We start from the raw sequence: 13,732 nt of genomic DNA on the forward strand, positions 1-13,732 counted from the left end.
ACGTATTTAAAAATATTTTTTTTTCGTTTCATATTGCCAAGATGACGTATTCAACCCCATCTAATAGATCTCGAACCGAATACAAGGATTTAAAAGCAGACTATAATCAGGATTTACCTTTCCAATTCGATTTAAACTAGGATTTTTGGAAATTTATAAAACAAGATAAAGGTTTAAATGTATCAGGTCAATTAAGGTTCAAGATCAATGTGAAATTCTAACCTCTTGAAGCCGACAAGTAAAAAAAACCCAAGCCTTTGAAAAAACGCTTGCTGGTTTGAAAATATGGATTATTGTTGCTCAGTATTACTGTAGCGAACGATTCATTTCTCTAAACCTCTCGAAACCAAAATTTGAACATAGGATTGAATAATACCTTTTTTGTTAGAGTTAAAAACTTTAAATCCTAAAACTGCTTGGCTACCGTATCATATTGAAGAATTCCAGGTTTTTTTTTGTATTCAAAAAAAGCTGTCGTCAGCAAATTCGTACCATAACAGTTGTTTGAAGAAAGCAGGATGGAAGGTATTTTGCTCATGAATTTATTAATATCCAATCAGACTAAGGTAGGGCAATAGTTCGACATTAGTGGTATAATCAAAATTTTCATAAAAACAATAGCAGTTGAAAAGAAATTACTATACAGTAAGCCTTCAAAATATTTGCTATAATTTCACTGATTGTCTTGAATGAACTTTTGCTTCACCTGTGGGGCAAAAGTTCGCTGGCCGGAACACAAAATACCGACACTTTTACGACATACATACTTTATACGAGCCATAAACTTATGTTTACAGATTACTTACTAATTTTTCATAATAAAATTGCCCAAAGCTCAAACCCATCCCAGGAGAACAACAATGAGGTGTGCATTAACTTTCTTAGCAACGCCACTTCCAACGATTTTACCTATAACCCTGAATCGAAACGGTTGGTACGGTTGTCCTCGTTTCTTCCTTCTTTAAATTGAAAATGTTGCGTCTATCAGTTTATTCATGCGTGAATAACCTAATCGTCACGATTTTTTTCAATCTTCTTCAACCCCGAAGTCTGCATAGTGGGCCTGGCCATTTTAATATTTGTATCATATCGTTGATATTCTGCAAATATTAATACTGACAAGAAAATACCTGAATAAATTTAGGTATTTCCAGGATGCTTTTCAATATTGGCTGGGCAAGCGCTTAGAATAGAATAGAATAAAATTGCCCAAAGCTCAAAAATAAGAGTTTTTTTTTACAAAACTAAGTGAAAATGTGAAATGTTGGTGACTTTTATCGCACGATCGGACCAATTTCGCTAATTTTGAAGATAATATATGAATTTGGGGTCTCGTTAACAAATACAAAAAAATAATTGATGTGATGTCCATATAACCTACGTAAGACGCCAAAAAATGTTGCGTAGGAAAAATAAATAAAAATCAATAATTAAACGTCATATTTTAAACACTTATAGCAGAATTAAAAGCGTGTTTAAAAATAATCTTCAGTATGAACAAAGTTTTACGTTTGTTCTACAGAAACAAATAGTAACATGGTTTTGTTATCTTTTCAATCTAAAAACTTCAGAAAATTGGTGTCAATTTAACATTGAAAAAAAAAATGTTGCGACATCTACGACTTTACACGGTTCAATGTTGTTGTTTTGTACGAATGCACCACTATCTTACTATACGTAAAGGGATTTCAATGTTCACAGTTTTGCTCTCACATTTGAATACAACTGCTTCACTGTCGTCTACTTACCAGCAGTTCAGATCTATTCCCGACATCTCGGAGACAAATTTATCCAATGACCCACAAATTTGAATATGAAACATTTAAAAGTTCGCGAAAAATGTATACAAACTAAAGTTTACTTGCCACACCATTGTTTATTTTTGAGTTTTTTTTTTGTAGAACTTTACCATAACTCTCATACACAAACATTTCCCAGTAACAACGATTCGTTCTAGATAATTGATCACAAAATATCGCAGCTTGATTCAAAATATGAAGAGATTTTGGTTTTCTAATTAACAATACCACTAAAAATGAATCAAGCCAGTTCTACTAATTCTAAAACATGCTTCAAAAAACTTCAATATCGGGAAAAGGCAAAAAGGAAACAATATGGCAGTATGTGACGTTTCAAAATTACATATTGCTATTGCCTATCAAACAATGATCATCCAGAAATTTATATTCAAAATGCATTTAATGCATCATAATGTTTGATACTAAAAACTAGTTTTAACTATATTGTCATTTCTTCTCTATTTTTTTCGGGGGGCCAAGCCCATGATTCGGTGGGCCAGGCCCCACCTGGCCCCTCCCTATTTACGCCGATGCTCATAAATTTCTCCAGAAAGTTGAAGTTTTTTCAAAGAATTTTCTCAAATTATTTTAGAACATCCTACATTTAGTGCTTAAATAAAACCACAAAATGCTACATCAATTATTCCTCCAAGTGTTCCACTCGATATTTTCCAGGGATTTCCTCTAGAAAATTTTGGTTTGGAAAATTTTTCAATTCTATTAGTTTTCTGGAAACTCATCTAAGACATTCTCTAAAATCTAGAAGAGGATTTTTTTAAAAGACTTCTCTCTTGTTGGAATTTATTATGTATTTCATCAGTGATACCTTTAGGTTTTCGTTTAGAAATAACTACCGAATTTATATTTCCGGAGTTCCCTCTAATAATTTCTAAAAAAATTCCTTGGCGTATTCTTAGACAAATTCTAAAGAAATCCTGTAAAAAATCTTTGAGGAATTCTTGTGGAATTTTTTAACGGTACTTTTAAAAAAGAATCTGAGAATATCGTTGGAAAAATATTATTATTGAATCCTCCAAAGTACCTAATGACAATCATAATTTTTTTTTTTTTTGAAAGTCTGAGAAAACACTCAAAGTACTCCTGAAAAATTCTTCTAATTAATAGCTGAAAGGAAGTTTGAGCAAATATCAGAAATATATTTTGATTAGATATCTGAAGAACATCATCAAATTCCACAGAAACTTTTAGAAGCATGCTTTTGAAGATGTCTGGTCGAAGTACTTGAGGAATCCTTATTGAAACGTTCAATCTCTTCTGGTCAGTAATAACAAGGTCCATTATTTTCAATCACAAATTTTCATGTTGATTGAAAGTTAGTATCTTGATGAATTGACTGATCAATTAACACACACCCCTATTTTGAAGGGCCCCCCAATATGACTCCGCACCGGGCCCCGAAAACTTTAGCTACGCCACTGAATCTGCCCAACGGTACATGGCAAACAATCCACACAACACTGCGCGCGACATGTCGTATAAACACTGAGAAAAATCTACACGTCAAGGTCGTGTGTTTTACTTATAGATTTGCGCAATGAGGAAAACCACACGACTTTAGTGTTGTAGCCATATGGATTTCGTCATTTACTTCACGGTATAATAACATGTGTATCAACATTAGGTTGTCATGAGAAACAAACATGAATGTCTAAATATTAAATCATGAAAACCAACTGATTTGCTTATTAAATTCGGAATGTAGTGGCTTTAGATTGTCATGTGTGATAGAACATGAATGTCATGAGACTGAAAGAAGAAATTTGACAAAATATGGATTCGAGGCTCCTCTGCTTGTCGTGAGCTCACTTGATTTTTTCTTTTTTTTTTTTCAAACAAGTGAGTCAGCAACAAGCGGGGCGTCACAAATCCATAATTTGGGAAGCCCGGGATTAGCATATTTCATTTTATTCGAAGCTGAGAGATAGGAAAATCTGTTAGTGGAATCGGATTTTTCTCTAACACCATACATTATATCCAATGCTGGAAGTAATGCATTTTATTTATGGAAAATTAGAATGAACTCCTCATATTCACTCGGACATCTTCACTAATAGAAAGAAAAACGAATCCGTAAATTTTCGTCTAACACTTTCAGCTTCAGAATTTGCTTCTTCTCTCTGGAACATGATGATGACTGTCGTTCGACAAGAGGTCCGACCGCCATTTAGTTCGCTATGCGTTGATCACTAACAATTTGGAAATTAGGAACACGGAAATCGACAGCTCATTGATTTCAAATCGAACAACTTGAACATGATGATCATCACACGAGATAACCATAAGTTAAACACACTGAATCCGTGTTGGGAGATGATCTATGCACCCATAGGATGATGCACACGAATTTGAATTGGAAAGCTTTAGGAACTTATGTGGAAAAATATGGAATTCATATTGTCGGTTGATAAATCAGTCCATGAAGCAAAACTAAAGAATTGTATGTGTAATACACACGAAGTTTGTAAGAAAATCACAACAAATCGACATTGACGTTCATGAATCGATCCATAATTTTAAACACACGGACCAAACGTGTGGATTTTTTTCAGTGTATATCTGCCATGAATAGTTTTCATTTCACGTTCAATTTCCAGCTCGCACGGGTTCAGATATTTGAACTGCTCAATGCCTATAGTATACTTGATCCCTCAATCAAAAGTTTGACTGGAATGCAAACTGAGCGCGTTCAAATGCACACACCCACCCACCCCCTACATCGGCATCAGTCGATAAATCGATAGATCGATTTCGTTCGGTGCCTTTTGTTCGAAAGTGCTGCAATCTCGTCTGCGTAACATTCGAGTTGCACCAGCTTAAGAACAACTTCTTCAGCTGCCTCGAGCTCGGCTTGCGAGAGTTGTCCAGTGAGTTTCGGCTGCTTCTGGGCCACCCGTTCAATGTCGATAACGGGTACGAACCAACAATGATGAAGGATTGATGCACGCATTTCTTCGGTAGGGGCAATCACGCGCTCTTTGGGCCGCGGTCACTCGCTTTCTGGTAGAAGAAGGAAGTTGGGGCCATGGAACCAATTGCTTTCTGGATCGAAATATGGCCCACTACCCAATTTTGTTGCTTCATCAGCTGGGTTATCCTTCGATGGTACCCAGCGCCATTACTGGTTTGTCGTGTTCTCCAGAATTTCGCATACTCTGAAGGATACAAATGGTCGATAGTTCTTGGGGTCAGGTTTGATCCAGCCCAGTGCTACTGTGGCGTCACACCAGAAAACCATCTTTGAAACGGGTAAAATATGATTCTCCTTGACGAATGTCGACCAATGAACCCCGAGAACACATCCCTGGAGCTCGAGTTTGGGAATCGACCATGGTTTTATCGGAGCGACTTTCGATTTGGTAGCAACCAGGCGTTATGCGGATCTCCTCTTTCGTTGATCGTGCGTAGATAAATTGCGCAACAATACGCTTCTTCGCTAGCCTCGATGAATACACATGGTACTCCGATTTTTGGTATGTTTCTTTAGTGGTTTTGTGGAAGTAACATCTAGGGATCCGTATTTTCGCAATGTACACGATCATTCTTACCCATCTCTTCCACTTCTCGTTGACATCATCGCTTATGTGTTCGTCCCACTCCGTGCCTTCTCGCCATAAGTCCTGGATCAGAACTTTGCCGTGGATTATAAACGGTGAAAGCAACCCCAATGGGTCAAAGAACGTCATGATGCACCGTAGCACTTATCTTTTCGTCGGTCGAGTTTGGGTTTCGATCAGAGTCTGCATATCTTCGGTCATCTGAGTGGAGAAACAGTTCATCGGCCGACGGACTACACGGCATTCCAAGCACCCTCTCGGACTTCCCTGCTTTGGGCTGCACTTCGTCCAGTTGTTCCAGTAACCCTAGTGCAAAAGACACATTAAAGACCTCGATGTCCCTTGCAGTTGCCCAAAATTTTATAACTCATAAGTTAATCTAGAATGCCGTGGAAGATGTACTGCGATCTGTCAAACTTGGGTACCTTTTGCTCTACCGAGGGACCAAATACAGTACTAGAAGTGGTACCCAATGTGAGCCCGAGTGGGACGGACCTGCTAGTGCTGTTCGAACGCCAGTTGTGCAGCTTGAAACCACCATTGCCGTGTACGTATAGTACATCTTGGGCTACCTTTTCTGATTCTTCCTCGGATCCGAAACTCGCCAAATAGTCGTCGACGTAGTGGTCGTCAATGATAACACTCACCGCCTCAGGACACCGCTCGCGATGTTGTTCAGCGTTTAAATTTTTCACGAATTGTGCAGAAGCTGGGGAGCAGGTGCTCCCGAATGTTGCGACGCCCATCAGGTTCATCGGACGGATTGGTACGCCACAAGAAACGCTGAGAATGTTTGTCCTCCTCTCGGATTCGGATTTGATGAAACATTTCCTGGATGTCCGAGCTGACTACCACTCCGTATTGGCGAAAGCGGGACCTTTTAGAAGTTGACTGTTTAGTGATACACCATCAACCTTGGCAGCGGCGTCCCAGATGACCCGAACTTTTCCATATTCTCCTCGGATCGGCTGCTTCAATTTCCGCTTTTAAGCTTTTTGAGCACAGGCCTTTATTTCATACTCGGAGATTTGCCGATGAAGGTTATCTGGCAAGCGACTGTAAGCAAAATGAGAACCAACATAATCTACGCTACATAATGAAATTAAAACCTAGTACTTTACCTTTCGTTCCACTAGAGTTATTATGCTAGTATTCATTCATTTATAGGTATTCCACTCAACAGCTCGAGGATTTATTAAGATATTATTTTATTCATTTAAAGAATTTATTCAAAGGAGTTTATTACAATCTTAAATTATTTACTCAACGTTTTACAGAAAAGTCATTGAAAGAATATTTCGATATTTCCTTCATTTCGCTGAAAACAGCTTTATCGATTCGACTGGTAGGACTTCCTTTCGTTTGCAGCCAATGCTTCCTACAATGGTAAAATAAAACTTTGCCAGAACGGATCGTAACACTCGACGGCGTCTATGATCTTACATTTCATTCACGGGTTTCGCCTCCCCTTCCATTTGGCCCTTGACGGTTCCATCGCGGGTATTCATGCACCATCCCTTGAGCCCCAGGCTTGTTGCCTGCTTTTGCGTATACTACAACAGAACGTAAGAATGTTACAGCTAAGATTCAGAGAGTGTGGAAAAAAATGAATGCTCGAAAGTCAGGGTGCTCAGCCCTAGAATAAAAGATCTGCCAATTAACCATGGTGCTGAAGCTGAATTTTATGCATATAAACGGTGTATATAAAGCTAATATTACTGTATTACAAGTCTATGGTATTACTGTACATTCAAATTTGATTTGAAGTCCAAAAAAGGCCCCACAACTGCCGAGTTGATCTATAAACTATAACGTCAATATGACTATGAATAGCTTCAGCTATTATAGTTATGCTTATCTATAGCATTTTTGTACAACAAATCAACTTTCTAAAAATCCTCAGAAGATTCCGCCAGATTGATTCACCAAAAACGGTAATTTTGGATTGAAATTCTCACGTTTATTTTAAACTAGTGGTCCCGGCAAACTTCGTCTTGCCATCAAATAGGCTGTTGAAACATGTCATGGAACCTCCCATACAATATGACAGTTCCGTTCACGCTCGTTTACCCGACTTTCCCGATGAATATCCTGGGATTTTTATACACACAAACACGTCGGAACACTTGACGAACAAAACGGAATTATAATCATTCAAATCCGTTGACCCGTTTGGATGCCATTTCGTGACATACAAACACCATTCCATTTTTATTTATATAGATGTTTTCAATACCTAGTTTTCTGTACAGTAGTCGACAAAAAAATTAAGAGATCTCTAGAAATATTTTTTTTTAGAAAGTTGACTTATTCTATAAAAATTCTTCAAATAAGCATATTTTTCATTCTAAGGTTGAGCACCTTTAACATTTTTTTTTCTGGGACACCCTAGGTGGATACATTGCACACTGAGATTGGATCTATTTAAAGCTTTACCTTCCTGAAGAAAACCCCTGTAATAAAAATGGGACATACGATTACAAACAATTACATAGTTTTATATAACAACGCAATATCAAAAAATGTAATCCATCTTACCTTGTACTATGCCAAAAACTTCGAAATCACAAGCGAACAATTTACCGGCCATTTCTTCGGCTGCTTTTCCTTCCCGGTTGCAAGCGCTTTCTGGAACAAATAAACACGGGTCAGTATCAAGGCGACCGGCTCGGTTCGATTGACACACACCGTCGGTTGCTACGATTGGCACGGCCAGAGAAACATAACAAACCAAAAGGGCACTACAAATAATGAACACATCAGGAGATTTAGCCTCAATGAGCCTGCGTGGTCGCATTCTATTTTGTTTAGAAAACATTTTATCTACATATCAATGGACATACATATAACAACTCAATTGTCAGACTTTGAGATTATATGTATAGCATGTAGCTTGTAGGTTCTCATACTAGTGATAGTGTAATCTGCACAAAACCTTCAATGAAATCACATGTAGTGATAAAAGTATATGCTTGTAACTCAACGCTGATAATAATACTATTCTCCGATACATGGAATTTAGAGAAAATGGTGTATATAAAGCTAGCATTATTGTATAAGTACAATTTAAGTTTATTTAAAGTAGGAAAAAAAAACACAAATGTCGAGTCAATGTTATGAATTATAACTTCAGTATACGGTGTATATATATTAATTGCAGCTTGAGCACAATGGGTAATTGGTTCAGTTCAGGTTCGGTTCAGTCAGAGTTGACGCCCCCCGGGCGTTGACGTAGGGGCCTTCCTTAGCCGAGTGGTTAGAGTCCGCGGCTACAAAGCAAAGTCATGCTAAAGGTGTCTGGGTTCAATTCCCGGTCGGTCCAGGATCTTTTCATAATGGAAATTTCCTTGACTTCCCTGGGCATAGAGTATCATCGTACCTGCCACACGATATGCGAATGCGAAAATGGCAACTTTGGCAAAGAAAGCTCTCAGTTAATAACTGTGAAAGTGCTCATAAGAACACTAAGCTGAGAAGCAGGCTCTGTCCCAGTGAGGACGTTAATGCCAAGAAGAAAAAGATGAGTTGACCCGGCTCGCAATAAACAAACGAAAACGGAACCGAGTGCGAGTCACATCGACTGTCATTCCTACACAGTCTTGGGAACTGTGACCACAATTCATCACAGTTCATCGATTCTGCCATTCCACCAAAACACAAAGCAGCAGCAGCATCAATACCATCAGGCGTTGCGCTGCCAACGGTTCACACACTGCTTGACTGTTTTTGTCTCTCCACTATGACCATTTTCGGGCAGCCATTCCAAGCTGAATGATTGAAAAAAGTGTTAAATCATTCAATCGCTAATATTTCGCTTGTGTTTTCAACTAATTGAAATCTATTAGCTCTAACAGAAAGACAATAATCATTCCGTTACGATACATATAAACAAGTTCAATTTCATACTGCCTTTATCGAGCAAAAATGCAAAACCCCGAAAACCGCAAAAATCGTGTCACCACTGTGCTCGAGTCATTTCGCATTCGGGGTTGAAAAACGTTAGGAAGAAGAAGATTACATTTTTGAAGAGCCGTGACATTTTTTTGTTTTGAACCGTCATGGTTTGCTTTGGATGTTGATGGTCGTGTAGAAAGATGTAAATGTAGAGGCGGTAAATGTTTGCTCCAGTACTTTTCTCATCCCTGTTCCTACATTTGAACTGTCAGCCACACAATTTCATATCTCAAATCTCACTTATTTGAGCACAAAACGACAATAGACAGACTCAGTAATAAACTAATGAATAATATCGAATGCACTCGGAAACATCTCTTGTCACTAAACTATTTCCATGACCCCTTCAATAATCAAATGATTCAAATAATTATAAAAATGTAAACAATCAATTTTTGACAGTTGGACCCTGCTCATGTTGGATCGCAAAATCTTTGATATGCCTATTTTTGTTGTGTTTGGGTCGTTTGGGTCGAACCTAGGGCGGATCCGGATCCGACTTGACCATACAAAAAAAAAAAACGTGTTGACAGCTGTTAGCTAGGCTCGCTACAGCATAATGAGCATAATAAACGAAAACGCCATTAGACTCAGACACAGTTTAGTAATATTAGATACATTTTTTTTGTTTCTTCCACAAAAAAAATTATCTCCGATTGCTTGAAAAATGATCTGGCATCTTTGGATCTGCTCAATGCAATCGACCTGAGTTATGGGAAGTATGCACTTCGACAGAAAAGAAATCGCCTATCTCGATGCGTGGGAAATTTCTTGCAAGAAATGCTCAAGAAACACATTTTTCTTTGATCGAAGTACGCAGTTGAAAAGAAATGTAAATTTAAATGGAACTCACTGTAGAAAATTTCTTGCGCAGAAATTTTTACTTTTCTTGAGTGGAACAACATACCTAGCTTTACATAGGAAGTTTAACGAATTTACAATAAAAGCCACAATGGTAAGATAAAACGGTAGAAAATGTTTATTGTTTCGAAACGCCGCTATTAACTATAAGCAGCCTGGAAGACATACAATAGCATCATGAGAATCTTAACAAATTAATAAATGCACTTTATTCACTGCCACCCGGGGACAATAAAAGCTTAAGCTCGATCCTTTCAAGCCTTCAGTTTTTGAAATCGTTCAGCGGATAGTGCTCCTTATACTTCTCCACGTGTTCCTCCATCTGTTTCATCTGCTCCTTCAGGTGGGTCGGCATTTCGTGGTACACATCCTGGAACACCTCGCGCCAGTCCGGTTTGGGAATCTTCTCCGATTGGTTGATCTGGGCGAGCACCTGTTTGCGAATCGCTTTCACGTATTTCTCCTCTTCTTCCTCGTTGAACCAATCGCGCTGCTTCATGTAGTTCTTCAGCTTGGATATGGGATGCTCGACCGTGTTCCAGATTTCGAGCTCTTCGGCCGGACGGTACGCCGAACTGTCGTCCGAGGTCGAATGATGCGAGATTCGGTATTGCATCGCTTCCAGCACGATAGGCTTGTTATGCTTTAGCACGTACTCCCGAGCCTGTTTCGTGGCGTTGTAGACCGCAAAGATATCCGTTCCATCAAATCGCAACGCAGCAATTCCATAGCCAGCGGCACGTCCAGCGATTCCATCTCCCCGATACTGTTCCTTCGAGGGGGTCGAAATGGCAAACCCGTTATTACGGCAGAACAAAATTACCGGACAATCCAGCGTAGCAGCAAAGTTGAAGGCGGCATGGGCGTCTCCTTCGGATGCAGCGCCTTCCCCAAAGTAGGTGATCACGCATCGATCGTTATTGGGTTGGCGCTTGAAGGCATAGGCCGCACCAACGGCTTGCGGAATCTGAGTTCCCAACGGTGACGAGATTGTAACGAAATTCAACTTCTTGGATCCATAGTGGACCGGCATCTGACGACCTTTACCCTCGTCTTCTCGATTACCGTAGCACTGGTTGATGAAGTCCGAAATCGTGAACCCACGCCATACCAGAACTCCGGCCTCTCGGTACTGTCCGTAGACCCAATCATCGGGACTCAAGGCAGCAGCACTACCGATATGACTGGCTTCTTCGCCAAAGTTTGTCATGTAGAACGAGATCCTACCCTGCCGTTGGGACTCGTACAGGATCTTGTCCATGGTGTTCAGCAGAACCATATCGCGGAACATCTTCTGAACCGTTTCGCGACTCAGGTTAGGATCCTGCGCTGGGTCTTCAAACACACCATCAGCATTCATTGCCCGGTAGATTGGGATGGGTTCGGAATTCTCCGGCAGCGACATCAGTGGCTTGTCCACGAAAGCCGCTTGCGCACCAGGGAATCTGGCGCGCTCACCACCGCTGGTGGCCGAGTTCTGCGTTTCAGTGTGCACCATTTTTGTTGCCAAGCACTGTAAGATAGCATGTCGTAATTATACGCCAATTTGAGAGTCACTTCTAGTGGAAGTTACCTTGGTCAGCATCTGTGTCCGGCCGGTAAACCGAGCCAGCTGTCGAGCCGTGGTCATCAGAGACATTTTAGACACCTTTCAATGCAACTATGCTCAAAAATGGAACTTAAGTAACAAATTTTGCAAACCGATCGCCTTGCTTATTACGTCAATGTTCGACGTATTCTGTTGATGAAGGTCTGATGTGTGCGCGCAAGTGATAAGACGAGTTTTGCGTATGCAATAATCGCCCATTAGCGAACGGTCAACAGAAGACCCCTAGTGGAGGCATAACATTTTAGTTGTATTGATTTGCAAGTCAGAAATCTGGTTGTTTGTTGGAATATCTACATCAGTGGTGGTTTCATCGGAAGCGATTTCAGCGGGTACCTGGGAGACGGACAAAATAAGATCCGATGTACCCTTACGCATGGCACCATGCGAATGTGTTCGATGTGGACAGAAATTTCTTTGCTTTAACTTTCCGTTATGTTGAGTCGCTGTACAGTACAATATAAATAGGGGAACTTACATATTCTCGGCAGCCTAAGTCGATGCCGCGCTTCTTTTGTAATTTTCTCGGACATCAGCAGACAAATTACGTGTATGTTTGTTTACATTTATGCGCTGCTAAATCCTCTATCGATTCACACCGACAGATTTGTTAAAATCTTTCTGGAAACGTTTTTGCGACGCTGCGAACATCTCTTGTCAGTGTGACTATTGTCGGCAGCCTCGTTCTCTTCGGCAACTTTCCCATAAGCGCTGCAGGCGAATCTGTTCGGCAGCTCCAAATCAGTCGCATTTTGAGGCGTTTTCAATAGGGTCCTAAAGCCCTGTCCCAATTTTAGTGACAAACGCTTAAGTTTAGGCCAAAAACACATGTTTACTCAATTTTCTAATGTTTTCCGTTGGTTTAAGCCCAAAAAACATTTGTTTTAGATTTTGTCACATCCTTTGGCTTAAACTCAAATTTTGGGTGTATTTTGTTTTCCGTTTCCCTTATGAAATGTCAGATAGGAACAACCCCAGTGGTCGAACTAAAACCCCTGTGGTGTTTTTGTCGAATAAGCGAACGTCAAACATGATCAAAAGTGTCAAGGTTCATTTATGGACCAAATTTTTAAATTAAAGTTTAAACATGATATAGCCATTATTTGAGCGGGAAAAATTGCTAAAGTAGTTACAGTAACATGCTTTTTCATGTTATTAAATAAAATCAAGATTTCATTAAACATTTTAGGACCCAATTGATTTGATGACATCTCTGGCGAACTTGTTTGTGTCGTCTTGAAAATCTCGTCAGCGGGAAACTGACAGAACAAGGAATCATCTGAATGTTTTCATTGGTGTGTTTAGAAAGAAAAACACTGTGTATTTGGCGTTTGAAATTTGGTTGCCGATAATAGTCGCATGGTGCCGAAGCCGTAAGTCTCCCTATATATATATATATATATATATATATATATATATTTTTTTTTTATGGTATTCAGTTGGAGCTGCCTGACAGCTTAATTTGTCAAGGCCGAACCCTCGGTCTGGCTTTTGCCAAGCTTCCCCTCTACCAGGACCAATAGTCAGACGGACTAGGCTATGATGCCCACATGAACACTGTTTTTTATTAGTATTGTGACGTGGTAGTTTTTGAAAAATTCCCATATTCCCTGGCTTATTTCCAATGGAAGAGCTTTAAAATCACCGAATCCGTTGCTTTGTACAAGTACATTGCGTGTTGTTTATTCGTTCAAACCGATTTTATCGTCATCTTTTAGTGTCTATATGAGTCTTTGAGAGTTTCTGTTGTATTAACCAAGCCGCGATGGATAAATAATGTTGAGTTGAGAAAATAACAGTTGCTAATTAGAAATTATTATTGCTAGTTGAGTTGAAAGGTGTATTTGAATATTATTTAGAAGAAACGAATTAAGCTTATCTGAAAATAAAATTGAAATCCAGAAATACTGAAAATGATAATCTCATTGTTTTCTTAC

At 39.4% G+C, this 13,732-nt stretch overlaps 2 protein-coding genes across 3 annotated transcripts; both read right to left on the reverse strand.

Annotated features, from left to right (window-relative positions):
- Window positions 1-6,559: 6,559 nt before the first annotated feature.
- LOC5570546 (acylphosphatase-2) lies at window positions 6,560-8,229 on the reverse strand. Of its 2 annotated transcripts, XM_021849899.1 has the most exons (5): window positions 8,061-8,229; window positions 7,913-8,002; window positions 7,811-7,827; window positions 6,818-6,927; window positions 6,560-6,752 (listed from the first exon to the last, which is right to left on the reverse strand). In XM_021849899.1, exons 2-5 carry the CDS (start codon window positions 7,962-7,964, stop codon window positions 6,638-6,640), a joined length of 294 nt encoding a protein of 97 aa, XP_021705591.1. In that variant the 5' UTR covers window positions 7,965-8,002; window positions 8,061-8,229; the 3' UTR covers window positions 6,560-6,637. The 2 variants fall into 2 exon arrangements, with proteins under 2 accessions (XP_021705591.1, XP_001653216.2); XM_001653166.2 differs by lacking the exon at window positions 8,061-8,229 and having other exon boundaries at window positions 7,913-8,054.
- A 2,055-nt stretch (window positions 8,230-10,284) lies between these two features.
- LOC5570559 (2-oxoisovalerate dehydrogenase subunit alpha, mitochondrial) lies at window positions 10,285-12,013 on the reverse strand. The gene is made up of 2 exons (XM_001653165.2): window positions 11,763-12,013; window positions 10,285-11,702 (listed from the first exon to the last, which is right to left on the reverse strand). Exons 1-2 carry the CDS (start codon window positions 11,826-11,828, stop codon window positions 10,452-10,454), a joined length of 1,317 nt encoding a protein of 438 aa, XP_001653215.1. The 5' UTR covers window positions 11,829-12,013; the 3' UTR covers window positions 10,285-10,451.
- Between the last annotated feature and the right edge of the window lie 1,719 nt (window positions 12,014-13,732).

This window comes from Aedes aegypti, chromosome 3 (genome assembly GCF_002204515.2).
Source record: "Aedes aegypti strain LVP_AGWG chromosome 3, AaegL5.0 Primary Assembly, whole genome shotgun sequence".
Taxonomy (NCBI): Eukaryota; Metazoa; Arthropoda; class Insecta; order Diptera; family Culicidae; genus Aedes; species Aedes aegypti.